The sequence below is a fragment of the Manis javanica genome, chromosome 14 (assembly GCF_040802235.1).
Source record: "Manis javanica isolate MJ-LG chromosome 14, MJ_LKY, whole genome shotgun sequence".
In the NCBI taxonomy this organism is placed as follows: Eukaryota; Metazoa; Chordata; class Mammalia; order Pholidota; family Manidae; genus Manis; species Manis javanica.
The window spans coordinates 89,050,759-89,078,129 of NC_133169.1; the positions used below are offsets into that span (position 1 = coordinate 89,050,759).

Sequence of the window (27,371 nt, forward strand, 5' to 3'; positions counted from 1 at the left end):
TCAAGGCCACGGAAGGGCCGGGCATCCCCTGGAGACCGGGGGGTCGGGCTGAGGTGGACGCACTGATTGGCCCGGGTGGGATGAGGTCATCGCTAGCAGGTTCGAGCGGCCCGGACGCCGGCGGGGCCGCCGAGGCTGCTGTGAGAGGGCGCCCGCGGCTGCTGGGGAGCAGACAGGCGAGGGAGGCGGGGAGGCGGCGGCCGCGCTAGCTCGCCTGCTCGGCCGCTTCCCGGCGCCGCTGCGGGTCCGCCGCCGCTCGTCCTGCCGGCCCGCTGCTCCGCTGAGCGCCGCGGGAGCTGCCGCGCGTTGGCCGCGTTCCGCCTCCGTCCGGGAGTCGCGCGCGCCGGCGGACTCAGCGCGGAGGGCGAGCCGGCGCCACACCTGTGGAGCCGGCGGCCGTCGTGGGTGCCGGCCGGGGTCCTGCCGCGCGCGTGCTCGGGGCTGCGGGCCGCCGGGGCCCCGGGGGAGGCGCGTCCCCCAGCTGCGCGGAGCGGGCACCATGGGGCTCCCCGCGCTTGAATTCAGCGACTGCTGCCTGGACAGTCCTCACTTCCGAGAGACGCTCAAGTCGCACGAAGCGGAGCTGGACAAGACCAACAAATTCATCAAGGAGCTCATCAAGGACGGGAAGTCCCTCATCAGCGCGCTCAAGAGTGAGTGCCGCGAGCCCGGCGGCCCCGGCCCCGGCCGGGGTGGGGTGGGAGGCGCGCGCCGGGCCGGTGTCTGTCCCCCGGGGCGCGGAGGGGCGGGTGTAGACGCTTCTGTCGAGGCGGGAAGGATCTGCAAAACGGGCGAGGCTGCTGCAGCCGCCGAGCAAAGAGCCGTCGCCCAGCGGTTTGCCTCCTGGGACGGCCGGGAGATGACCGAGCGCTGGTGGCGCCCGTGGGGCGCCGCGGGTGGGTGTGCGCGGCACACAGGTGTCCCGGGGGGGGTGCGGGATTGTAGTGCCTGGTGCGCCGCAGCCTGTTGGGAAACCCCATCGCGTCCGCGACTTCGGCTCCCTTGGGTGCCCCGCCGTGGGAACGGAGAGAGTCCTGCCAAGGAGGCGCTGCCTCCCCTCGGAAAGAGGCGGGTGGCGGCTGCTTCGCCCCCAGCTGCGCGCAGCCCCAGCCTTCCCGGGCCGCCGGGGGTGCCCGGCAGGCGCCGGCGCTGCCCTGGGAAGGGCTGGCTGGGATGGTGGGTTAGCTCACGATTCTTTGCGGTGTCGGCAGCCAGGAACCCCCACATCTCGAATCAGGGCCATGTACGTGTGCAGGTCTGCTGCTTGCGTTTAGCAGAAGGTGATAGGGGTGGGAGTACAGAACCAGTGTGTTCCTTTACTCTAAAATGTGGGCGGGGGTTTAAAATAGAACGAACATATCCTGACTCTCCGTCGCTCTCCTTTTTACCTCTCCTATTATCCTTGAAAACTCGGAGGTCTGAGAAGGAACGTCCTCGGCCCTCACTCAGAGAGGAGAAGTTTAAACACATCCTTAAAGAGTCTCAAACCTTTTGTAAAACCGTTTTTGCTTATTTCCTTTTGGTAGGGGAGAAATTAAATTTGCATTCTGTGTATGGTTTTCCCTTGAGTTTTGCCCAGAGCTGCTGCTTCTGGCCAAACGAGCTCCCGAGGATGAGCGCCTTGGATTGTGAGGTCGTATTTTGGTAGCCTCGACAGTTAACCCATTTAAAAATAGTTTAGTGCATCTTTTAGTTTTGAGAATCAGGGATGACATGAAGCAAAACAGTGGAACTGTCTTTGACCTTACTTTTCCTGTCTCTGTGATGGATTTCTTCATAGGTGATACCTTTCAGCTAAGAAAGGTTGCTTTGGCAGAGTGGGGTCCTAGCTGTGAGAACTGTCCCCAGGCTTCTTGAAAGGAGACTTACAGAAGTCAAGGGCCTGAGATGTTATTTCGTGAGCCTGTTGCTTCTAAAAATGAAGAGGAAGACACTGGAGCTCACGGCAGCAAGTGCCAATCTTTTGGGGTGAAATCAACATAAAACTGTAATATGATGAGGTCCCTTAGTGGCAGGGTCTGGGCTGGAGACTGTGATTTGAAGCATTGAACACACTCTTCCTTTGTCAATGACCAGGGCCATCTTTGGTGTACCCCAGGTCTGGAGTTAAGTTGGGGGCCCACTTTTCTGGCCTGTGAATTTTGATTGAATCTCAGGCCAGATTTATTTGGGCCTCTGCTTTATTCAGCGAACCGTTGGAGAGCCTGCTGTGCCCTGGATACTAGCCTGGGCCCTGAGGATGTGGCAGTGAATATTCTGCTGTCCCTGTGGCTACGGAGACTTACTCCACGCCAGGCACTGCTTCACTCATGAGTTATGTCGTGTATTGTTACTCAGTTTACAAATGAGAAAACAGGCTCCGAGGACTCACTAGCTCAGAACCACATACGTCTAGCAGTGGGGCTTAATTTTGAACCCCTACACGGTCTGAGCTAGAGATGGTGGTCCTGCTGATGTGGAGCTCTTACTCCTGTCCCATCTTGCTTATCCAGAAAGGACCCTCTGGATCAAGCCTGCTGGAATTTGGACTTATATTTGAGGAGGGTGCGTTTGTGTGACTTGCAGCTTAATTGTCTGCTATTTTTTGAGGGGTGGGATGGGGATAGGAATTCTGTGGGTGGAAGGAAACAACGCAGTGATAGGGTTTAAGAATTATATAAATTGTCTAATGGAATGGACCACCCTGTGGGGGAAAGACTGATGGGGCACTAGGTGTTCTAATCTCTAGCCCAGCTCTGTTTCTAAGTGTACTCTGAGTAGGACTACTTGAACAGGTCATGTGACCTCTTAAAATGGAGAGGGTGGAGTCAATCACTATTTCCCAGACTTCATGTTATGGATAGGTGCTTGCTACATTGTATATTGCTATATAATTATTCATGTAGTATTTTTCTCCATTTTTATTCTTATCACTATTGTAAATGTGAAGCTAGTGTTTTAAAAATTAAATACATAATTATATAACACTGAATATTTACAGGTCTTTGGGTTTAGGGTTCCTTTGTGTTAATCTGAGGCAATAAAACTGGCCTTTGGAGACTGCCAAACTTCAGCTAGATCATTGTTATTGCGACTTTCATTTTATGAATTAGGCAACTGAAGATTGATCAGAGAGGTCAGTAACCTGCCCAAGGCGACACAGCAATTAAATGTATTTGTACCCAAGTTGTCTGATTCCAGAGCCTGTGCCTGAACCCTAATGCAAACTGTTGCCTAGGTCACTTGTTTCTGGAATCCCCTTGAGAATCTGAAGAACAAGTGAACCCCTGGAAGTCTTTCCCTGGAGACCAAACTTTTGGTCTAGACACATAGAAGAAGCAATAAGATAATTTAGGATTTACCTTGGCTTCTTCCAGTCAGTTTCTTCTGTGCTGATTTGTCAGGCTTTTTCTGTGCGCACTAATTGCTCAGGACCCTTTCCTTGACCTGATCAATGTGTCTTAGGGGGATTCTGTGGGTTTAAGTCTTTTATTCTTTCAGTACAGGCGATAGAGGCTGGTGGTAAAGTCTAGACTTGTAGAATAAGAGTTTTAGGGTTCCCTGTGTTTGAATCTTGACCCATGACTATGGGCTGACTCTGAGCAAGTCACTAAGCCTGTGCTCCTCCCATGTGAAGTGGGAATAGCCCCCTTGACCTCCCAGGGTCGTTGTGAGGACTGAGTGGCACAGTGCTTGTAAAGAGAGCACCCAGCTGGGAGCCTGGAGCATGGCACTGCTTCGCTGGCAGTAGCTGTGAATCATCTGCCAGTGTTCAGAGCTGTCAAGACTTGGAGCAAAAGGCACTTAAGAGCAGAGGGACATTTTTGATTTGGGTGCAGGGAGTTAGGCACATGCCCCCTTCATGCCATTCATTGATAACTTACACAGTTGTGTATGTGTTAACCACCGGTGGAAAGAATATTACCTCTGTTTGTCTTAAGTTGGGGTTATGCCAAAAAAGTTCTGTAAGTTAAAAAGAAAATAATAAGGTCTCCAAACATTTTTCGGTTCCTAATAACATTCTGGTAGTTTAAGTTTTCAATCTTCTTTCTTGATTAACTTCCCCACTCAGTGTCTGGGCTGGCTGCCTGTCTGCCTTCCTTGCAGCGAAAGCTTGCAGAATTCACTGGACTTCACGTCTGCTGTCTTAGGGACTCAGCGGCAAACCAACTGTGGTTTCAAAGAATGAAAGTGAGTTAGGCTGTTGGTTTTCAGGGCTGGCATGGGTTTTCAGGAACTGGATTTCTTTCCATCTGGAGAATTGGTTAATGCACTTATTGCTGGGGATATGCCCCTTTGAATTTGACTTGTGCTTTCTGAGATAGAGTACCCATATTCTTTTTGTCTAAGATGGGGAGTGGGGTGGGGCAGAAATGAAAAATTTAAAATATTAACTTTTTGAGATATAATTCACCTTACTATACAGCTTACCCACTTAAATCATCCAATTCAGTGGTTTTAGTGTATTCATAGAGTTGTGCCACCATCACCACAATCGATCTTAGAACATTTTCATCACCCCAAAAGAAACCCAGTTCCCATTAGCAGTCATTCCCCATTTTCTTCCAGGTCTCCCTCTCCTTTATCTCCCCAGCCCCCAACCCTAGTCAACCACTAATGTATTTTCTGTCCCTATAGCTTTGCCTGTTCTGGATCAGAAGTACAGTTTCAGTTTCCTAGATGGTGGTGACCAACTTTCGATACAGAGTTCATGTTTGGAATTTCAGGTGGGGTAACTTGGAATCCATAAGGTGAGCTCCTAAAGGGGTTTCAGTAGAGGTGAGGTCCCACGGACAGTCATGACCTGGGACCTGGAGAAACCCGGCCATGCTTTTGTGTTTCTGCCCCACCGAGAGGAGAAAGGATTCATTCTAGTTGATGGTACTTTTATGGATGCAGAGGAGATCACCAAAACAAGACTCTAAGAATCCAGCCCCTTCCTGCAGTGAACTTCCTAGAAAGAAACATGCAGCAGGTGCTAGATGAAGTGAGAACATCGTCTCAGTTATTTTTCAGACTCTGAGTCCTCAGAATAGCTAAGATTTTGTGAAGTCTTGCGTCTCTCTCTCCATTGTAAGATTAAAGAACCATTGTAGTTTAGAGGGGCAGATGAGGGCCTTTGGCTATCTCTTGACTTTGTAAAGCACTAGACTTTCCTCTCTGGTGTAGCACTGAGTGACTACCAATGATTCTTTCTTTTTAAAATATTTTTAAAAATGCATATTTCTATAGCACTAATTTTTTTTCATTAAAAATTATTTTATTGAGGAATAAATTACATATAACATTAATTTCAGGTGTACAGCAATTCGATATTTATGTATATTGTGAATGATCACCATAATAAGTCTCATTAACATCTGTCACTCTTCATAGTTACAAATGTTTTTTGTCATAAAAACTTGTAGGATCATTCTTAGCAACTTTCAAATGTGCAAAGCAGTGTTAATAACTATAGTCGCCATGCTGTACATTACATCCCATGACTTGTTTTATAACTGGAAGTGGTTCTCTTTTAACTGGCTAATAAAGCATTTAACAGGATGCTAAAAACCTGCTCCTGGGTCTGATTTGATAAGATAAATGGTTCATCCTCTTTGTTCACTAAAAAGAGTTAAAAAGCCAACATCAAGAGTTGCATACTTTAAAGCATGCCACCCTTTTATAATTCTTTACAATTTGGTATAGGCTTTGCAATATGAGCTGAGCTCTTTTTAAATGGTATTAACTCCAAAGGATGTTCAGTGCCAAGCTGCTTTGTTTATGAGTAATTATGCTACTCACAAACTCCTAATGGGACAAATGGGGTTAGGTAGCAAAAAAGTTGTTTTTCCCAGCTCCCTTGCTTTACTTTAGCACCTTGCAAATACAAGGAAAAAAAGGCATTTACTAATTATTTGTAAATGGTGGTAATTTGTAATAACATTTGGAGTATTACTCATACACACATATATAATAGCAAATAAAATCCAAACGAGTTTGAAGTTTTTTATGTAACATTGGCTTTTTTAATAATGTCCTTCTAGTTTAATCCATTCTGTTTTTGATTGCATTGAATAAACTGCATCTACTCTGTAGTTCTCAACCCACTGAGAGGCTTGAGCTCACTTCCCCAACTTTTTATAATTAACAGACTTAATTTTTTTAGAGCAGTTTTAGGTTTACAGAAAACTGAGTAGAACGTGTAGCCCCAATTTCCCCTATTATTAACATCTTGCATAGGTGTGGTACATTTGTTACAATAGTGATAACACTGTTATTAATTGCAGTCCCTAGTTTACATCAGGGTTCACTCTCTGTGGGTTCTGACAAATGTGTAATATATGTATTGGCCACGCAGTAGCATACAGAATTAGTTTCATTGCCTTAAAAATTCTCTGAGCTCCACTTAGTGTACTCCATTCCCCCATCCATGGCAACCACTGATCTTTTTACTGTTTCCCTAGTTTTGCCTTTTCGAGAAAGTCAAATAGTTGGAATCTTAGAGTATGTGGCCTTTTCAGATTGGCTTCTTTCATGTAACAATATGAATGGAAGTTTCCTCCATGACTTTCTGTGGCTCGGTAGCTCGTTTCTTTTTAGCATTAATATTCCTGGATTACTATGTGTGGATGTAGCACATGACTGTACCTGTTCATTAATTGAAGGACATCTTGGTTGCCTCTAAGTTTTGGCAATTTTGAATAAAGCTGGTACAAACACTTGTGTGCAGGTTTATGTGTGGACATAGTTTTCAACTCATGTGGAAAAATGCCAGTGATTGTACTTGCTGGATCGTAAGAGGTTGTCTAGTTTTGTAAGAAATCGCCAAAGTGGCTGTCCTGTTTGAAATTCCCATCAGCAATGAATGAAGGGGATTTCCTGGTGCTTCACATCCTTACCAGCATTTGTGCTGTCTGTGTTTTGGATTTAGCCATTCTAAGGGGCATGTTGATGGCATCTGATTGTTTTTTAAATTTGTAATTCCTTAATAACGTGGGGTTGAGCATCTTTTCACATGCTTATTTTCCATCTGTGTATCTTTCTTGAGGTCTTTGTTCGAATCTTTCACCCGTTTTTTTACATGGGTTGCTTGTGTTTTCTTATTGTTGAGGGTTTTTTTTAATTGTTACGGTAAAATATACATAACACAAAATTTACCACTTTAATCATTTTTAAGTACAATTCGGTGTCACTAAGTATGTTCACACGGTGTTGTGTAGCCACTAGCACTTTCTCTTTCCAGAACTGTCGTCATTCCAGACTGAAACTCTCTACCCATTAAAAGGTAACTCTCCATTCTCTCCTCCTCCTGGTATCTAGTAACCTCTGTTTTTACTTGCTGTCTCTATGAATATGATCACTGTAAGTGTCTTATATTAATGGAATAATATAGTATTTGTCTTTGTGTGTCTAGTTTATTTCACTTAGCATAATGTCTTCAAGGTCCATCCATGTTGTAGCATATGTCAAAATTTCAGTCCTTTTTATGGCTGAATATCTCGTTGAGTTTTGATTACCAACAACTCTCATTAAGAAAGACTAATTATTTTTCCTCCCCATCACTTTTTTCTCCTTCAAAATGGTCACATTTGGAATTGATGTATCAGTTTATCATGGGTACCTCTCTCAAGGATATTACTCCTTTTAAAATAGCCATTTCTTTTAGCATGTTTTGGGGGAATTTTTGTTTTTGCTTTTTTAAAAAAGTTGTATTGAATCACAGATTTCACTGGTTTTAAGTGTACATTCAGTGATTTGTTGTTACAGAGTTATTGAACTATCATCCAAACCAGTTTTAGAATGTTTCTAGCACCCCAAAAAGGCACCCTTTGTTCTCATCTCAGGCTTCAGATAACAAGTAACTTACTCTTTTCTGTTGCTATAGATCTGTTTTTTATGCAAATGTTAAGCTAAATTTACTCGTACTATCAGTGGTCCTTTGCATTCTGACTTAAGTTAGCATAATGTTCTTAGATTGTATATGTTGTATCATGTGCTAACGGTTTGTTCCTTTTTATTGCTGAAGTGTATTTCATTTTGTAAGTCATACTTTATCCATTCATCAGCTGATGGACATTTGGTTTGGGGTCTTAGGAATAATGCTGTAATGAACATTCACATACATGTCTTTGTGTGGACGTGTTTTCGTTTCTTCATTTCTTATGTAGGAGTAGAATTCTTAGGTTGTATGGTAAACTTATGTTTACTTTTTTTAAAACCTACCATAACAAAAGCATCCTTAAAATTCCCATCACCGTAGCACAAGTGTTCCAGTTTCTCTATATTATTGTCAGTACTTGGTACTGTCTTTTTGATTGTAGCCATCTTAGTGGCTGTGAAGTGGTATCTCCTGGCTTTAATTTGCATTTCCCTGATGACTAAGGTGTTGAGCGTCTTTACAAGTGCTTGTTGGCCATTGGTGCATTTTCTTTGGTGAAGTGTCTATTTAGATCTCTTTGTTGGGCAGCATTTTGTATCTTAGATTTTTTTCCCCTTTACTTTGTCACATAAAACTTTTGACGATTAAGTGAACAACACTATTTTCTCCATTTGCCCTCTGTTGGGGATTTCTCCTTTCCATTTGCTTCAACCTCACGTGCATTCGATCACTTTCAGGATCTCAGGGTTTAGGGTGGTGGTTCGGAGGCTGAGTTTCAGGTTTCTGTTCTTGTTAGGCCACTCAGCTTCCTTCTAAGCAGGGGCCCTAGGCTGGCTTTCCTAATTCCCTCTGGTGTAAGTGAATGATCACAAACCCCATGGACTGACAGAATCAGAATGGGCCCTGGAGGGACCGTTATTGCCACTGGAGTATTGGGAAGAAGCAGCTCTTAAACTGGACTGTGACCTCGTCAAGGCCACACTGCATTTTTAAACGTTACTCAAGAGAGGGATGCCAGTATGAAACTATCAGCCAGAGTGGTTTCCCTAGGTCTAAACTTCTGACTCACCCTAGCTTTAGTCTTTAGAATTATAACCAAGTATGTTTCAAATGATGAATCTTTTGCCATCAAAGGAAGGCTTTCAGTCAACAAATATAGCCCTTCTCTGCTCCAACCATGTCCTCTAAGCGAAGCCCTAGACTAGAATGTTTTTAGGGGAGCAGTAATGGATGCAGAAGTCACAAGGTGGAAAATCACGTGTGGCGTTTGCAGGTCAGTGGGGAGGCCAGTCTGGCTGGAGCAAGGGCGATGGCAAAGGAATGGGGGGGACACAGGAGCCAAGTCACAGTGTCCTGAGTACCAGAAAAGACTCTGGGTTTCATTCTAAGTGTGATGGGAATCTATGGGAGTTGGTGACGTGGTCCTACTTATATTTTTTAAGAGATTATGGTGACTGCTGTGTGGAGAATAGAGTGGGGCAAACGTGGAGGCAAGGAGGCCAGGTAGGAGGCTGTTGTGACAGGTGAGGAAGGAGGCAGTGGCACCTTGGGCTAGGGTGGCAGCATGGGGGATGGTGGTCAGATTCTGGGTATTTTTGAAAGTAGAGCCCACAAGACTTGCTGTTTAGTTAGATTTGGGAGAAAAGAGAGAAGTCAAGAACAATTTACATGTTTTTGGCTGGAGCAGTTATGTGAATGATGGTGAAATATTGAAGACTTAGTGAAGGTTAGGTTTGGGAGGAAAACTAACAGTAAGAATGATTGACCTAATCTCATAGTGAAAAAACAAAAAAAATTAGAGACAGTTTATGAATACATTCTCATAAAAGCATCAGAGTATGGAAATATACAGTATAAAGCACCCCCTTTCCTGAGTTAACCACTGTCAACTAACTGTTCAGTATGTTTTTTTTCTCTTGTCATTTTTCTGTGCATTTTTTTCGTAAATGGGATTATACTATGTGAATTATTCTGTGTTTTTCTTTTCTGCTTCATACTATGTCTTAAGAGATCTCCCATGTCAGTACATGCACATAGTGCATTCTTTTCAATGGCTGCAGAGAGTTCGGCTGTGTGGATATCATGGCTTATTCACCCAGTCTCCTATTGAAGGATATTTGGATTGTCTGTGTTTTTTTTCACTATTAGAGAAAGTGCTGCAGTAATCATTTGCACACCCACCTTTGTGTGTGGATCTCAGCATTTCCACGGGATAGCAGATTGCCAGAATCCTTAATTCCTTGAAGTGGAATTGTTGCCAACCTCCAAGTTTTGGAAGCTCTTTGACTTACTAATGTTTAGGTTCTTTTCATCCCTATAGCCAACTGATATTTCTCTGGTTCTCTTTTGAAGGTGTTAGATTATGTTTCTGAAGCTTACATTTTTGCTTAAATTGAAAGTATCCTTAACAGACCAGGCCCTTCTGTTAGGCATTGACACAAATTTCTAAAGGAACCAGGAGTGTGTGTGTGTGTGTGTGTGTGTGAGAGAGAGAGAGAGAGAAAAAGAGAGAGATTACAATTAATTGGCTGTGTTCTAATTAACCTTGGACCTGTCTGATATCTCTTCTGAGCTGCAGGTTCTTACAGATAAAACAGGAATGGGATAGGGTTTGCCTATATCTAAAAGGCTATTCCAACCTCAAATTCGAAGAAGGAAATCATGTTTGTTAGGGGGAGGAAAATAGCATTAGTGCCTAGAGGGACTAATTAGAGTCACTGGGGTTTACACATTTTTGTGGAAACCCAGAGTGGAGAAATAGAGGAAATAGTAAGGAAAACAGCTTGGCAGTGTGGGCCAGCAGCTGTCACGGCATGTTTATATCTGGCTCGTTTCACCTTGGTTGGAAGGCACAGAACTCTGCAGAGGGGGAGCTTGGGGACTGGGCAGTTGCCTTCTATATTTAGAAAGAGGAGATTCCTGGGGTTAGAGCGGTCTGTGTGTGTTTTCTTTGCCAGATGGACAAAAGTTTGAGGGGCTAGGGAATTTTGGACCAAACCTTGTTAACCAGCTGGTTTCTCTGGGCCAACCTAGTAGCTACACTTTGATTCCTGCTGCAGCCACAAAGGAAAAGTCAAAATAAACCACTTCTTATGTGGTTTGTAAAGGCACCATAGGTAGATTTCAAAGCTCATCTGATCTTGCTGTCAGATGTGCTTTTAAGTTTATTCTAGGGGAATCCGAACGGTTTGAAAATATGATTTCACTGGTTCCTCCTGTGAGTCTTTAGATAGATTTCCAGGCAGATTGAGTTGAACTTGAGGCAGTTTCTGTGCTGTGGAGACTATCAAGCAGATAGGACTAAGTAAGACCTTCACAGATTCCTGACTGTGTATCACCTTGTCCCACTTTTGGGTCAGGTGTAGAACATGATTATCAGTTGCAAGTAAAATTAAGTTAAAAAGCCATTTTTATATTGATTTACACCTTTTTCTTTTTTAAAAAGTTGATCTAAATAGTTAATACCTATAAATGGTACACAGTTCAAAATGGTACACAGTTCAAAAGGGGCAAAAATTAATGAGAGTACCCCTCTAGTTCCTCCTGTTCCCTGACCCCTAGTTCTTCTGCTGGAGCAATATTTTGTCAGATCTTGCCTGTTTTTTAGACATAATATATGCATATGCCAGCAAATAGATATTTATATATTTTTCGGTAGCATGCCTTATGCACTGTTTTGCATATATTTGCATATTGCACAGTTTTAATGTATTTTAGCTGTTCTACATTGGTACATATAGAGCTCCTCATTTTTAGCATTGCATTGTATTCCATTATATGGATACAACATAGTTTATTTAACCGGTCCTTCAATAATAGACGTGTAGATGGCTCCTGACCTTTTACCATTACAAGCAATGCTGGCTGTGAACGACCTGACAGGGCACATGAGGGAGAAGATCTGTAGGATGAATTCCTAGAAACAGAACTCCTGGGCCAAAGGGTATGTCTTATGTACATATTTCATGCTGATAAATATCTGAAAAGTTTTCAGTGAACTGAATTGTATAAATCCTGATTTTAGAGTAGGAAGGAAACTCATTATTTAGTTTATCACAGAGTGTTTCTGTGTAATAAAGCAGTGCTTAGCGTTTTCTCCATTTCTTGCTCCACAGTCTATATGTATTGCTGATTCTGGGATTAAAAGTCCCTACAAACTCATGTCTTCAAATGAGACACAGCTGCACTAGGGGTCACTCAGGGCCCCAGAGAACTTGAGTTCTTAGTGAGGGTGCTGTTGGGTGTTGGTCTTGTGCAGTGTTTGCATTGTTCAGGAAGCTTGGCAGGGGGTAAGGAAGGGCCATTCCCTACCTTTGGTGACGGGTGAGTGTGACTTTGGGCCGATAGGCACACCTTGTCTGTTAGCAAAGCTTGTCTGGAGCTGAGCAGTTCGCCCCGTTCCTCCTGCAGCTGCCTCTCCCTGCCCCGCGGAGCTCAGCATCTCCCCTGGCGGGGGACAGGACCGGGCCACCTAGTGTCTCGTGCCTGTGACAGCTCATGCTGGGGTGGGAGGCTCCTGGTTGAGGGGTCTCTGGGGCGTGGCAGGCACAGTGCCTATCTTCTAGGTGCTCAGCCTCTTGAGAGGAGGCAAGGGAAGCACGGGCTGCCTGCGGCGCACTAGCAGGTTAGGGGGGCCCGGAGGGGGGGGCAGGCCAAGGAGGCGGTGTTCCTGGCGACCGGCCCTGGCACTGCCCCGTTATTGTTGCCCCGCCTGTATCACGGCTTATCACTTCGAGAACAGTGCGCTCATTAAAGTGCGTGCTAATCTGAAAGGGAACTTTGCAGCATTCCAGACTCATAGGCTTGATGTGGTCAGCCATATTTTTTTCCTGAAATATCTTCAAATAGTCATTAAGTCATAACCATTAAATTGTAAAATATTGGTCATTATATCACCTAAAATTGTCCTATATTTCACCGGTGATTTGAGCTGCACTCTGCTTAACACTGTCCCAGGGCGGAAGTGTGTGAGAGAAAGGACACCATCTGGCCATTGGCCTGCAGGAAAGCGAGGGGAGGGAAGGAGTGTGCCTCTGACTAGGGTACAGGTGTTGGGGTAGGTGGCAGTGTGCCAGGGAGTATACAAAGCAAGTGGCACGGAGTACCCTCAGCTGAGAATCAGTGTCACTCAATGGAGTCATCATGTGAATATTCCAACAAACACTGATAAATTATGGAAGAGAATGGGAGCCTCCATGTCAGTTTTCAGAGGGGATGTGCTGGTGTGGGGGAGGAGAACGTGCCGCCTGTGGTCTTAGGTCCTGGGGGAGCAGCTGAGCTGTGGGGTGGGACGGGCAGCTGTGGAGTCCCTGCTGAGCTGGCCCCATGGGACACACAGGTGGCAACCCCTCCAAGGTGGAGGAAGCACAGGTGTAGCCCTCCGGAGGGGCGGGGCAGTGGCGTGAGTTTGGGTCTCACCGGGTGCGGTTAGGCCTCCTCAGCCTTAGCTGCATGTTGAAATCACCTGACGAGCCTGGAGCTCATCGCCAGCGGTTCTGATGTGATCGGGTTGGGTTGCAGCCTGGACACGGGGAACGTTAAAAGCTTGCTAGGTGATTCCAATGTGCAGCAGAGCTGAAGAGCCACTGGCACGGGTGGAAGAAGAGAGGAGGCTGCAGTCATGGGGAATATCGACATTCAGAAGAAGAAGTGGGTAGAAAAGGGCCGGGGAGGCTTGCTCCGAAGACGGGGTGTTTCATTCTGGCCGTTTCGGGTGAGTGCTTGCCCACCCAGGCTGGCTTCGGTTTGGAGGTAGAACTGCAGAAAGCAACAGAAGGGCAGGGTGTGAAGTGTTCTCCTTGCGGTATTGTAGGTGTTGTGCTTACTGCCCCGTAGTTGGAACACGCCATTATTTTAATTTTTAGATTGTCCTTGTGGTACATAGTGGTTCTTAAATATGCATGTGTGTAAGAATTCCCCTAACTGCACATTCCTGGGGTCTCCCTGAGGAGATTCTGGTGCAGGAGCACTGGGGCGAGCTCTGGAAATTGGCACTCCTTGTCAGGCCCCCAGGTGCGTGGGCCGGGTTCTTAAACCACCGTTAAGTCCGAGTAGGCCAGAAGACATCCTACGTAAACCTTGTCTCAAATCCTTCATCCCCACTTAATGTGCACAGCCACGCCAGCTAGCCTCATCTCGGGAAGGAGCCGTTGCAGCAGGAATGATGGAGGAACTGTTGAAAGGGTACCAGATAAAATAGAGTTCTGCGACTTCAGAACATTTCCGCATGTGGCCCCACGCCTGGGATGCGGTTGTTCCTGAGCTCGTCTGTGAGCCAGACCCTCTGTAGCCCTGTGGGGCGGCCAACCTCCTGAAAGGAAACTGTGCTCTTGGGCAATCACAGGGCAAACGTTTTCCCACAGTGAGTCTTGGGCCCTCTTGTCAGGGTTAAAGGTATTTGGGGTCAGAGCCTGTAATTATGTTGAACATTTTTTTCTTTAAAAATATTCAGGAAGCATAATGAGCTGGTTGAGCTGCTGCATAGCTCGAGGGGACCAGTGTCTGGGGAGAGCAGGAGAGAGCCTGGCTGCTGGCTCTGAGGGTGTGGCTCCCCCTCCTGCCTCAGAGGTGCCCTCTGGCAACTCACTTCTGGCAACAGCTCGTCCTTGTCTCTGCTCTGATCTCAGTGGGTTCTCAGCCAGCAGAGCACAGCACAGCCACTGCTGGTGGGACCCCAGGGTGTGGCTGTGGGGCGACTGCTGCTCTCCCCCTTGCTTGCTGCTTAAGGGACTCATAGGAGGTGGGCTGCTCTTCCAAAGACAGGGATTGCTTTCATTTGTATCTGACTAGTGCATGGGGATGTTTGACCCAAAATCCACCCAGTCGGCTTATCCAGCAGCCCTCAGCCTCACTTCTCCCGCTGTGGGCACTATGGAGGCTGGCGCTGGGAGGCATGGGTCAGCAGCTGCAGCCTCACTGGCCCCATTGCACCTGCTCTGCTGGCCGGGCCTTGGGGACTCCAGACAGCTTCGCCTGCTGCTGCTGCTGCTGTGGCTGAAGCCGCCCTGAGCTCACTGTGCAAGGTTAGCAAGCTGCCATGTTGCCGGCTCTGCTTAGAGCAACGCGATGGTTCTCTCTCTGGAAAGAAATCCTGTTTCCTCTTTACATAGTCAGTGTGCTTGTCATCAGTTGCCCAGCAGGGAAGCTCTGCTCCATTGTGTAAAAAATTGGAGTGGAACTGAGAGCTTTTGGCCTTGGTGTCTTTTGGGATATGACTTCAGCTTGCTTCTCATGTCCCCCACCTCTCTGGCCAGCATAATTTCACACCATACTGCAATGAAAAGACAACGCAACAGGGCTTGGGTTTTTGTGCTTGGAACAGCACAGAGTTCAAGCATGAAGATGATCGCTAGCTGAAGACAACTTAAAATCTGCTTGTTTTCACAAGTCTGGGTGTTGCATGGTGGGGTCAAACCTCCCTCTTCCCCCCTAGTCTGGAGAACTGAGTCTCGTTAAAGAAGATTGAAATGTTTTTGGTGGTTATCTAAACTTGTGAAATGTCACATGGGAGAAGGATTACTCATGCGTCTTAATGTGACACCTTAAGCAGTCACATTACTGAGCTCCCCAAATGTGTCAGCATGGGGTTAGGCAATGGTGGGTGGAGTCCTTGGAGGTTTTTTTAAAAAACAACTTTATTGAGATATAATTCACACACCACACAACTCACTCAGTTACAGTGTACAGTTCATGGCCTTTAGTGTAGTCACATAATTTTTCCTCCATCCCCACACTTAATTTTAGAACATTTTCATCATTGCCAAAACAAGCTCTGCACTCTTGCCAAAAGTTCCCATCCTTCCCATCCCCCCAGCCCTAGGCAGCCACTTCCTTAGGATTTCAAACCTCTGGCCAAAGTGTGGTCCTCTTCTGTGTCCTTTGTCCTTTGTCTTTTCCTTTGGCACATCCAATTTGCAGCTCCCCAGAATTCTGTGATTTCAATGCCAGGGTGTGTAGATCTGGCACTCAGTTTTTCTCTGTTCGCCTTCCTGCAGATTGGCTAGTGCAACAGGATGAATTCATGCCCATTCATGGGTGCATGCATGTAGGTCTCTGGTTTAGAACTTCTGTTACCATGTGTCTCTTGGTTCTAATCTTGCTTTGGAGAGAGCAATTTCCAGGTGAGAGTGGAAAGGAAGAACCCAAAACCTAGTAGGTTGCTTTGAGTAGAAGAAAGGAACTTTTGTTTCTGTAGAGGAAAACAATTCCAGTAATATTCCGATTTTGATAGGTGCATTTATTTGGTGGGCTTTCAGCTTTAACCATTTTTGGGACTATTGATAAAGAGGTTTCTTATGTGCTGAAATGGTGATGGTTTGGGGGTATTCAAAGGTTTTAACATGGGAGTTCCTCTTAATTGCTGAAGATCTTGTGTTCTAAGCAATTCCAGCCCAAATGTAGATAACACATTCTCTACCATCTCTCTTTATAGTTTTCTCTTTCTCTCGTTTGCTTCTTTCCCTGTACTTTCCTCCTTTCATTCTATCACTGTCTGCCCTTTACTCACCCCCATCTTGCCTTGCCAAAAGGGCCAAAGGAGTGACTGATCTCTGACCTCTTGATTATGGGAGAAACAAAGTCTTTTCTAAATGAGAATGACCTGAATCTGATGTCCACAGTTTTAGGATTATAGCTAAGAAGCCCACGGATTTGAGGTGACTGTGGATCTCTAGAATGGGGAAGAAGTCTGGGCTGTGAATGGTTCTACCTTGTAAAAAAATCTCTATGTGGGTCTATTTTCCTGTTACATACACTTCCTGTGTTATGTTTCAGAGGTGAAAGGGCATGTTCAGAATCAGGGTGGGTAAAGAGTGTCTCACAGGTTAGCTTCTTTTTGATGGGGAACGTTTAGGTGCTTATTTTCTGCTTCTCTGATGGGACCTGATGCAAGCTTCAAATTTCCCATTTTTATCATTGGGGTCGAGGGTGCTATTAAAATTGTCTTTATAAAAGTAGGTCTGTAATTTATATTTTGAGAAGATAAATTTGGAGACATGGAATGAGAGCATTTTATTTGGGTTAGTTGAACAGTTCCAGATATAATTATGTATTTATAATACCAATTAGGGACCTAGAAACCTATTTAGGATAGGTCAGGGAACTGGGTATGAAATCTGAGTCTTTGCAGGTATTTTATCTAGAATGTCCAAAAATATTTTGGACAAATTTAAGTGAGACCTGGATAAGATGGCTCACATTTCCCTCCCTTGAGCTGCCCACTGAACGGTTCACAAAGCCATTAACAGAAAAAGAGCAGGATGCCCCTCTACCTTCTTCTGAGACACCTATTTCCCATCATATAGGCTAGTCATTAAAAAAAAAAAAATCAAGCAGTCCAAAACAAACTTGTATTTTTTTTTGATTATACAGGTAATGCATGTTCATTAGAGAAAATTTAGAAATTATATATGAATAAAAGAAGAAAATGCAAATTACACCCATGGTACTGATTAGAGATGCTCATTTTGGTTTTACACCCTCTACTACTTGATCACTTTTCCGTGTCATTAATCCTCTCCAGGATTGTTCCTGGTAGCTCTGTAATGCTCCAGGTCTGCTGTATCAAGACTTACTCAACTACTGCCCTGCTTTTGGACAGTTAAGTTGTTTCTGTCTTTGTTCTCACGATCATGAACTGATCTGTTATGCATGTCCTTATAGACTCGCCGTCATCATAAGGTAAATTTACATAGGCTGCTCTTACATTTCTTTCCATGTCTTTAAGATGGAGCTCTCATCTCTCTGCTTATTCCGTTCTCTTTCCTGCTGGTTGAGCAGAACCTCGGGGACAAAGAGAACTTTTTTCAGGGTGCCACAGAAAGAAAAGTCCCATATGTTGAAAGCATGATGTTAAATTTATGGGAACCATAATAATAGCAATAGAATATCTACCATCATTTAGCTGTTTATTAAGTGTCAGATCCTTTAAAGTGTTTTACAACCTTTGTTTCATTGAACTTTCATGATAATCTCAGGAGGTTTGTACTATTATTATCTCCATTTACAGACTAGAAAACTGAGGTGTGGAAAGTAAAAGCAATTCATACAGCTAAAAAGTGATACAGCCAGGATTGAAAGCTTGGTCCAGTGCCAAACCTTTGCTCTTAACCAGTGCTATGCTGCTGATTATATAATCCTGGCCCAGTCCCTTAAACCTTCTGTTTTGCACTTATAAAATGAGTAATAGGGCTCACTTGAGGGTTTGTGAGGGTTAACGAGGTGGTGTAGGAACAGCATCTGGCTCAAAATGAACAGCAGCTATGCTGCTCTCATGACTATGTTCACCTTTAGTAAGGTAGGAATAATACAGAAATTAAGAAATTATCTTTGTGCTTTCTGTACATCTGGCCTCTGGCTTTCTCCTTGGAGGTGAAATCCTTGTATTAGAAATTATCTCTAGAAATTAGGCTGGGTCAGTAGTCTATTCAGTATTATTATTGAACTTAATCCAGATGTATTTATTTAAACATGTCCAGTTACAAACTTTGGTAGCTTCTTTAGGACTGTTAGAGATGCTGACTTGTCAAAAACCAGTGAAAAAGTAACAGATCACATGAGTGCCCCTCCCATCCCAACCCCAGCCTCACTACTTGGAGGTCCACACCATCAGTTTCTTGAGCAGCCAGCTGACTCGGAACAGGGAGTTCTTCCTTGGGTCTAAGGGACATATCTGTCAGGGTGCTGAACAAAATGTTACCTTCAGTGTAAGTGTTGGTGTGAATGTTGCCCCTGCCCCACCCCATCACTCCTGCCTCTCTAGACTTGAACGCTTGGGCAGTTCTGAGAAAAAAAACAGGCATTCTTAGAACATATCGAGGCTGGGTTATCGTGGGATCCAGGACAAGGGAAGTCTCCTCTCTCCTTATGTCTGCTGAGTATTTGAAGTCATTTGAGTCATAACGACTCACATGAGAAGCTGATTGCCTCAGAAAAGAAACTAGGACTGGGGACTGGTAGGATGCTTTGTTTCTTTTGAGTAGAAGTAAAGATAGGGTCTTGACTTAATTAGCCCAGTCAACAAATATTTAGTGGGCACCACCTGTGTACTCATTGTTGTTTTAGATATTGGGGGCATACCTCTGAACAAGGCCAAGTTCTGGCTCTTGTGGCGCTTGGTCCACAATACAGTGCCCTCCACAATATCAGAGGTCCAGCAAAGGGTTGGCACTGGACCACAAGTTCTCATATTGTGGAGGGCACACAAAGTAAGCAAGTAAACAAGATAGAAGTTCCACAATGGACATAAATAAGATTGAGTGATAGATTGTGCAGGGTAGAGGCAGAATTCAGATTATGTGGTCAGGGAATGCTTCTCTGAGATGCTGAGTGACCTTAGCTTCTGGGTCTACATTTGGCAACCATGGCTGTTGAAAACTGTCAGTTATCACTTGATGGAGAGACTGTGCTGGGTCATAACTTTCCCCTTCTATTTTCGTAAGAACCGTTCTTATTAATAGTACTCATGACCGCTCAGAACCTTAGTGATTGATCGTGGTTAGATAGAGTCCATATGGCTGGCAGGCTGATGTTTTTTAAAAAACATAAACCTTATCAAGTCTCTTGCCCCTGATTTCCCATGGCTTCCTGTGTCATCAGAATGCAGTTTGAACTCCTTAGCACAACTTGTGTGTGGTCACATTTTTGCCTGCTCTTGTCAGTCTCCTCACTACTCACAGTCTCCTTCTCTCTCACTGCGCTCCGTCTTCGCTGGTCTCAGATTCCTCCAGAACACTGAGCACTTCCCAGCCACAGGACTTTGCATCGCGGTTCCTTTGGAGCGTCTCTGTACAGATCTTCACGCGGTCAGCTGCGGCTTCTCATCCTTCAGGGCTCAGCCAAAGGTCCCCAGAGAGTCCTCTTCTGACCACCTGGCATAAAGTCTCAGTAGCCGTGTCTTCCATCCCCATCTGGTATCATTTCCTGTTTTATAATCTTCACAGTGCTTCTCACCTTTGAACCTCTCCAGTGCATGTCGAATAAATGATAGCAAAGGTCCCTTGAAAGAACTCAATTTGACCACATGACTGTGTTCTAAAAGCAAATCTGAGTGTTCATGGCCTCAAACATCCCTTGGTTCTTTTCAGATTTTATTTTGTTTTAAAAATTTCACCATGGACAGATTAGGCGTGACTGCTCTAAGTGGATGGTAATCCAGTCTACCGTTGGGACAGCATAAGATATGATGAATTAAAAAGGCAAGGATCAGAACTGAGTTGATAAATGTTTCACCAGCCTCCTCTGTCTTCCTGTCCCTTTGCCTGTGTTCACTTTTTCTCTCAGATCTTTCTCCATCTCTTTATTTTTACTTTTATCAGGCAGAGGAAAGAGAAATTTATTGTTTCTAAATCTGTGTCGTATGTATCACCAACAGGAGGCCCAGGTCTCCTTGGCAGGGCTGGTTAGCCTTCTACGAACTGATGCCTTTCATAATCCTCACACCTAGAAGAAATGGACTTACAGAAAGCTCTTAAATCAACAAGGCTCTTTCCTAATGTTTTTTCTTTAAAAAAAGATTTTGAATATTAGAGTATGTATTCTCCTCCATACCCTTTCATTGAACCGTTATATTTTAAAAATCATTTTCGTGATAGTGGTACAAATGGGCAGACACCGTTTATAAGCCTCATAATCATTATAAGAGATTTGTATTCCATTTTCCTCTGAAAAGATTAAGGAAGCTAGGTCTCCCATGTTTGTTCCTATGGCAGGACTGCGTGTGTTGTTTCCGGACAGTGTTTCCATGCTGGAAGCGCAGTTCGTTCTCCCAGTGGGTACCCAAAGGCATAGCTTCATATGAAGATTCTCTGAAACCCTGTAGTGACTTTTTAGAAGATTTAATACTAGTTCATTTGAATAGGGCCATGTGGACAAACGGGTCTTAATAGGAGTTCGACTAACAAAAGACAGTGCTTCCCATACAGCCTTGTAATTTTTAGGGCTGGAGTCTTGCTCGGTAGAATTTACACATGAGAGTCAATATCTAGTCTCTGCCTTTCCTTGGGCTCTGGTCTCTGTTTTCTATGGAAAGTCAGTCATTCTTAGGTGTTTAATTTAGGAAAAGGCAGAGAGAGAAGGAACAGAATCACATCTATCTTTGTACACACAGATGCCCTTTTTGGCAGCATCTAAGCACTAGAGACTCACTGACCCACATTCTTTTCCTCTTCCCCCTGCGGTGTACTGACCGTGCAGGGACGTGGTACCACAGTTACTTCTAAAATGTGTTGGCAAATGCAGAAATCTCTGTCCCCACTGACTTCTCCTTTGTTGGAAATTAGCTCATGACCTAGAGACAGAGCACCATGGCTGTGCTTCCTGTGCCAGAATACTGGAGGTGGCAGTGGAGAGGGCCTCTGCTTCCCTGACTGGGCATCATGCCTTCCACTCCCGGCTGATGGCTCCTGTCTTAATAAATCATAAAGTTCAAGTGCTTTCTGTGTCAGAACCTTTTCTCTGACTTTCTACCAAGCCTTTTTTGAAGGTATTTTTAATCTGTCTTGGAGGAACATCCACAGTTTATGTTCATTGAAGGCAAAAGTTAGAGGAATTGTGGCCAGTGTGGGGGAGCCGAAGCCCATGGGAGAGCCCCAGAAGACAGCAGGTGCTGTTGGCTGTGTTGTGCCAGCTCTGCAGAGCAGCGTGAACACACACCCCTGCCCTCAGCCGCAGGCCCGTAAGCAGGGCATGCTGCATGACCTGGACATCTGATGTTCGTCCCTCTCCTTGTCCACTGCAATGACCAGGCTGAGGCCGGTTGCAAGACGGCCCTGAACATAATAGAAGGAAGAGAACTTGCTTACTTGCTGTTATATTCCCTTGGCCTTTTTTCTGTTTTCTCTTCCTTTAGGGGCTTAAGGGATACTGGTTTTGGGTGGGAGGAGATAAAGTGCACTAATCTGAAATATTGATCATGGGAGTCTTACTGTTTTAGTCTCACTGGTCCCCACTCTAATCAGATAACTTGTTAAGTTAAAAGGTCCTGAAACCTCTCAGAGAACAAGCCTCTCAGAGAGCCCTGTGTTCCTGGAACAGGTCGGGAGAAGGGAGGCGAGCTCCCTTGGGTGTCAGCACAGACAAGGAGTGTTGGCGAGGAACCTGGCTGACAGTGACTGCAGCGTGTGCTGCTGCCATCAGTCTGTTTTAATAAGGCGTGTTTGTAAGCATGGTGCTTCCACTCTGACTGTGCCAGACAGGCCACTTTCTATCGTGAGGGAGGAAAGACAATCCAAGCTGCTTCAGCAAAAAGGGGATCTATTGTGGCATGTAGCTGGGAAGTGCAGGGACGTTCTGGCTCTGAACTGGCCTGGGTCCCGTGGCTCACGCAGTATCTGCAGGCCCCCATCTCCCTGCCTTGCTCAACTCTGCCTTTTTCCTTTAGGCTAGTGCCATTCTTACATGGCCTCTTCCCTCGCATTGGGAAGATGACTTGTGGCCAAGAGTTTGAACCAAAGCCCTGAGCATGGTGCTCACTGGCTTTTGTTGAATCACATGCTCATCCTCGAGATCATCCTTGAAGCTCGCCTGGCCAGAGCCCGGAGTCCAGTCAATGGCAAAAAGTAAATGCTCTGCAAGCCAGGGGCCGATGCTTCCCCAGAGGATTACCAGGGTGCTGTAGATACAGAAGAAAGGGAGGCGGCCTCCAGGCAGCTCCCCCAGCATGATTCCCCCGTGCTGGCCTGAGTCAATAGAACAGGGCCGTCCATGGAAGGGAAAGGACTCTGCCTCCCAGACCTGTCATGGTTCTTCTCCACATTTGGATAAGTTAGTTTGGGCTATCAGGCTATGTTTTAATAGAGTAGCCCTGGGAATTCAGATTTGGAGGGGGAGAAACAGAGTTCTGACACACTGGGGATGGGCAAGACCGAGCAGGCTGGGCAGCCTGAGAGTCGTGTTTGGGAGCCAAGCGCCTACTGAGCAGGGGTGGGGGTTGGGCGGATAGGAGGGCGAGTGGGCACTTACCCTGCTGGGAGAAATTATTAAAAAACCAGAGCAAAATGGTGAGTGGGAACTCTGAAGTCGTGCAGCAGATCCATAACCCTCCAGCCAACAACTGGTTTTCTTGTAGCCCAGCCAGTGTGAGAACTAGTCCTCCATCTTCCAGAGCCTGTTTCCCCTGATAATACTATTTGGGAAACAAAATGCATCCAGTAGAACTTTTTTTTGATCTACCCATAGTTAGTGTAGTAGTTTAGACTACGAGGGTCAGCAAACTTTTTCTGTAAAGGGCCATACTGGGTCTCTGTTGCATATACTTCTTTTTTGCCTTTCTTGTTTACAGCCCTTTAATGATGTAAAAATCCTGTTTAGCTGAGAGATGGTACAAAAACAGGCCAAGGTCCAAAGTTCGCTGAGCCTCAGTACAGGTTGTGGGGTCAGATGTGGGTCTCAGTTCTGCCTGTGTTGCTTGTGAACCGAATGAGCATGTTCACCACCCGGAGACTCAGTTGTCCAGTTTTCTCATCTGTAAAGTGAGTTTGATCAAAGTACCCACCCCATCGGGTTCTTCTGAGGATTCTCAGAAAGTATTGGCTCTTTGTAATGAAGTTGACCTTCCCCACTGCATAGCATTCTCCGACGGGGAGGTGGGGCCAAGCCCTGAGAGTCTGTAACTTCCATTGTTCTTCCTCTTTGAAGCCCTCTTTTTCTCTCTTCTGGGCAACTCTTCATCAGGTTTTGGGAACTCGGTGCCAATCTCAGTTTCACTTCTGGTGTGTTGAGGAAGTGACCCACATTTGAATCCACATTTGGCAGTAACCAAAATCAGTTGGCTTGGTTTATTATCAAAATGCAGAATATGTACTTGTTTTGCTTCCAGCCTGAAATTCCCTCCTTATCCTTTTTTACTCCTTTCCAGTTTATCAGCCTATCAAGGCCTCTTATTAAAGCCAGAAGGATAACTGTTTTCTCCTGTTTTATCAGAGAGAATGCTGGAATTGTGAATTTTTGTTTGTTGGACTTGGTGGATACATGGCAGCAGGTTTGGGAAAGGGTTTAATTCTTCCCTGAATCTCAGCCCTAATACCTACACTTTGTAAATTATGGCGGAACCAATAGAATCCCATGACCTTCGAATCCTTGGTCTCCTGCAAACACTCACCTTCTTTAAGTTGTTGCTCAGGAGTCACTCTCTCAGTGAGGTCCACCTGACAGCTCTCACCCATCCCATGTCATTCTCTTTTCTGTAGTACTTTTTAAAGATACTGTATGTTTATTATGGTTTCTTTTTTGTCTCTTCCTACTGGAATGAAAATGCTACAGAGGCAAGGATATTTGTCTTCACTCACTTCTGCATTCCCAGTGCTTAGAATGGCATCTGGCACTTAAATAAATATTTGTTGAATGACTGATATCAGAAGGTTTACTACATCCTATTCTCTTTGGCCAAGAAGTCATGAGACTTGGGTTTGAATATTGACTCTGCCACAGATTCCCTCTGTCTTTGAGGAAATCATTTAATCTCTCAGGACTGTAGTTTTCTTATCTTTAAAATAAGGGGTTGGAGTAAATGATGGCTAAAGTTCCTACTAGGTCTGTAGTTTTGCGACTAGAATCTGTGGTTAAAAGAGATGATGTACTACCATTAAAATTGCCACAGCTATTTCCTAAAAATGGTTTGAATTTCATTGGTGGGCAAAGTGGATTGAAAGTGTTTCAGAAAAAAGTTTTTAGAGGCACCTTCTGCCTTCACTAAAATAGTTCTCATGTATCATAGTATCATTGCTTTCAAGAACCTTTATAGTAGCCCTTTTAGGATAAAGTCTGGATGTCCTGGCAAGGCCTTCTGAGCGCTGTGTGCCCTGGGCTCTGCCCGCTCCTCCAGCTTCAGGGGCCTCCGTGTCAGCGCTCTGCGCCGGTCCTTCGGGGTTTGTTTCCATTTCATCAGTGGTTTGAGGATTTCCCAGTTTCAGTCCACTTATTTCTGTGCCTTCTGCCTGGGTCCCTTGTGCCTTCCCCATCCCCTTTTGCTAGGCCAATGCCTACTCATACTCTAGGTCTCAACGCACAGTGGGTATGGACTTAGGGGGAGGGATTGGCAGTGGGGCTCCAGTTCCACCGAGAATCTTATTAGCTGAAGTGTGGAGACTGAGAAGGGCCACGTTTTCTCAGGAACTGTTGCTTGTCTGGGTTGGCTGGAGCATCTATGCAATAAGAATGTCCAGGTTTTTGGGTTAGACTGTGGAAGGCTTGCGTGCCACAGTGAAGAGTCTGTCTTCATTCAGTGGATACTGGGAATCCACTGTAAGTTTTTTGAGTAGCATAGTGACATAATCAAAGCTGTATGAACTAAATAGCATATATCTCCCTTAGAGAGCTTTGAAAGCATCATTTCCCTAATCCCTGAAGCATATTTGTGGGGATAAATGCTAGGGTTCCTGTTTTGTAGATGGGGAAATGCTGGAACACATAATGATTAAAGGGCTTACTTTAGGTGTCACAGAAAAACAGTCAACAAGTGTGTTTTACAATTAAAATTGTGATATGCAAGACTGATGAGCATTGAAAGTGGCTTCGTTAACTTTCCAGCTGGGTAGCAAAGGCGAATAATTGTGTTGAGAGGCTATTTCTCGAAGATGACTAACTTAGATTCTGTTTAGGAGATAATTGGATGCTATTAGGGGTTGAGAAAGGGTGCTTGCTTCTTTGTACCATCACCATGGTTAATCTATGAGGTTGCTGTATGTGTAGACTTAGCAAGTTAAGGAAAAGGTAGTTGCTCATTTCCTCTGTTGGCTAGTTTAAGAACGGTTCCTTTCATAGCAAGCCTCCTCTGTGATTTTACTTAAACTTTAAGACAGGAATTTGGGTTTTGCAACTTCATTACAGACTGTGTTTAAAGCTAGGTTTGAAAATGCAAGACTGTGGTGGTATAACTGATGATCTGCAAAGACTAGTCCCCGCTTTACACTGGAGCTGTCCTTCCAGAACTTGAATGTGTAGCCAAATTGCCTGGGGACCTTGTTAAACACAGGTGGGAGGTGGGGCTTTAGACTGCATTTCTGACAAGCTCCTGCTTGGTTTCAGTGCTACCGAGTTGCAGGGCTCATGCTCTGCTGGGTTTCCCGTCACCTGACCCTTCTTCCTTTCCTTCCCGCCCCATTCTTTCTTTTTCTTGGTGTCTCACAAACTTGTCCCCATGTAGTGGCTGCTTGTATTTGCCACCGGGACTCACTGGTTAGCTTGTGGCTGCCTCTGTAGCCAGAATGGTCTTTTCAAAATGAAAATCTGATCATGTGTTAGTGCTTAAAGCCCTTCAGTGCCCACCCCCCCCCACGCCCCCACTGCACGCCCGTATCACCAGCCGGCCCATCTGCCTTTCCAGTTTCATCCTGCACCACCATCTCTGCATTTTCCAGCCTCTGGCCCCTTGTCTGCTCCATCTGATGCCCCTGGGCCTCCTGTCACAGGGCCCTGGCCCAGAGTTCCCTCTGAGGCAGAAGTTCCCTCTGCCGCCTCTCTTCCCCTAACTCTTCCCCCTTCATCGTCTCAGTTCAAGCTGTTTCCTCTGGAAGCTGCCCTGGGCATTCCAGGCTAGAGACCTTCTGCCATTGCCTCTTCTGCCCTTGCCAGGCCCCCCTGGCATAGAGCCGGGGTCAGCAGCAAGGAAATGGGGGGCTTGGCTGGAGCATTGCTGGATATTACGGTTGAATTGTCCTCTCAAGTAGAACATTGTGCATCATTTTAGGAAGTTGTAGATTGCCCAAGAACTGCCGTTCAAAAGCTACTCTGCTTGGAAGGGTGGTGATGGCGAAACTGCCCTTGGTGGTGTGCAGGAAGAGGAGGATGAGCAAAGAGTTTCCGCTAGGAGCTGGATGGATCGTGTCATCCGAGCTGGGTTCAGAGGCTGCTGTTTGTTTATGTGCGTGCACATGGTCATGAGTCCCTCTCAGCTCCATGCTTCTCTTCATTCTATTATTCTTACAGTTTAATAAATGCAGAAATTATACCTACCCCGAAGGGAGGGATTCTCTACTTCAGGACTGTAGGACATACATGCGAGCTAAGAAAAGAATCCGGGTCTGATTGCACCGTGGGCCTCTTCACCCACTAGGCCACTCTGGTCTGCTTTTGAGTGGTCTTGAAGCTCGGCAGCCTTTTGGCAGCTTCCTGGGCATGAATAGCCCTGTGCAGGTGATGCTGTTCCTTCGCAAACTAGAATGCCTTGCACTGATGCCCTGAATATGTTCTGCAGCAAATCTAACAAACCTCACTAATTTGGTCATCTGTCCTGTGTGTCACAGTTCTTACAGCACTGAATACTATCAGGAGTAACTGTGTGTGTGTTTTTTTTAGAGGCATACATAATTTAATGGGTTGGGGAATCCCTTTTGTGGTTTGCCCTTCCCATGAATCCATCTCATACCTTACTACCAACGTAGATTGTCAGGCCCATAGATTATGAGCTGCATGAGAACAGGACTGGCTGCATCCTCAGCCATCTGCATAGTGTCTGGCATGTAGAAGCCACTCTACAAATGGTTGTAGGGAGAAGCATCTTACTTTGTAATATAGTGGGAAGCCCCCACTCCAAGCC

The 27,371-nt window shown here is 45.4% G+C and overlaps 1 protein-coding gene across 7 annotated transcripts in view; it reads left to right on the forward strand.

Moving 5' to 3' along the window:
• The first annotated feature begins 89 nt into the window (after positions 1–89).
• The window catches only part of ARHGAP26 (Rho GTPase activating protein 26), a 404,986-nt gene continuing 377,704 nt past the window's right edge, over positions 90–27,371 (forward strand). For 3 of the 7 annotated variants that reach the window (XR_012125172.1, XM_073221878.1, XM_073221880.1), the window contains exon 1: positions 98–653. Coding sequence is in view for 6 of the 7 variants with exons in the window: in XM_073221878.1 (XP_073077979.1) it covers positions 500–653 (154 nt within the window). In the remaining variant the exon portion in view is untranslated. Of the gene's footprint in view, positions 654–27,371 lie in introns of all 7 variants that reach the window. The other 4 variants (XM_073221875.1, XM_073221877.1, XM_073221874.1 and 1 more) reach the window with 3 other exon arrangements.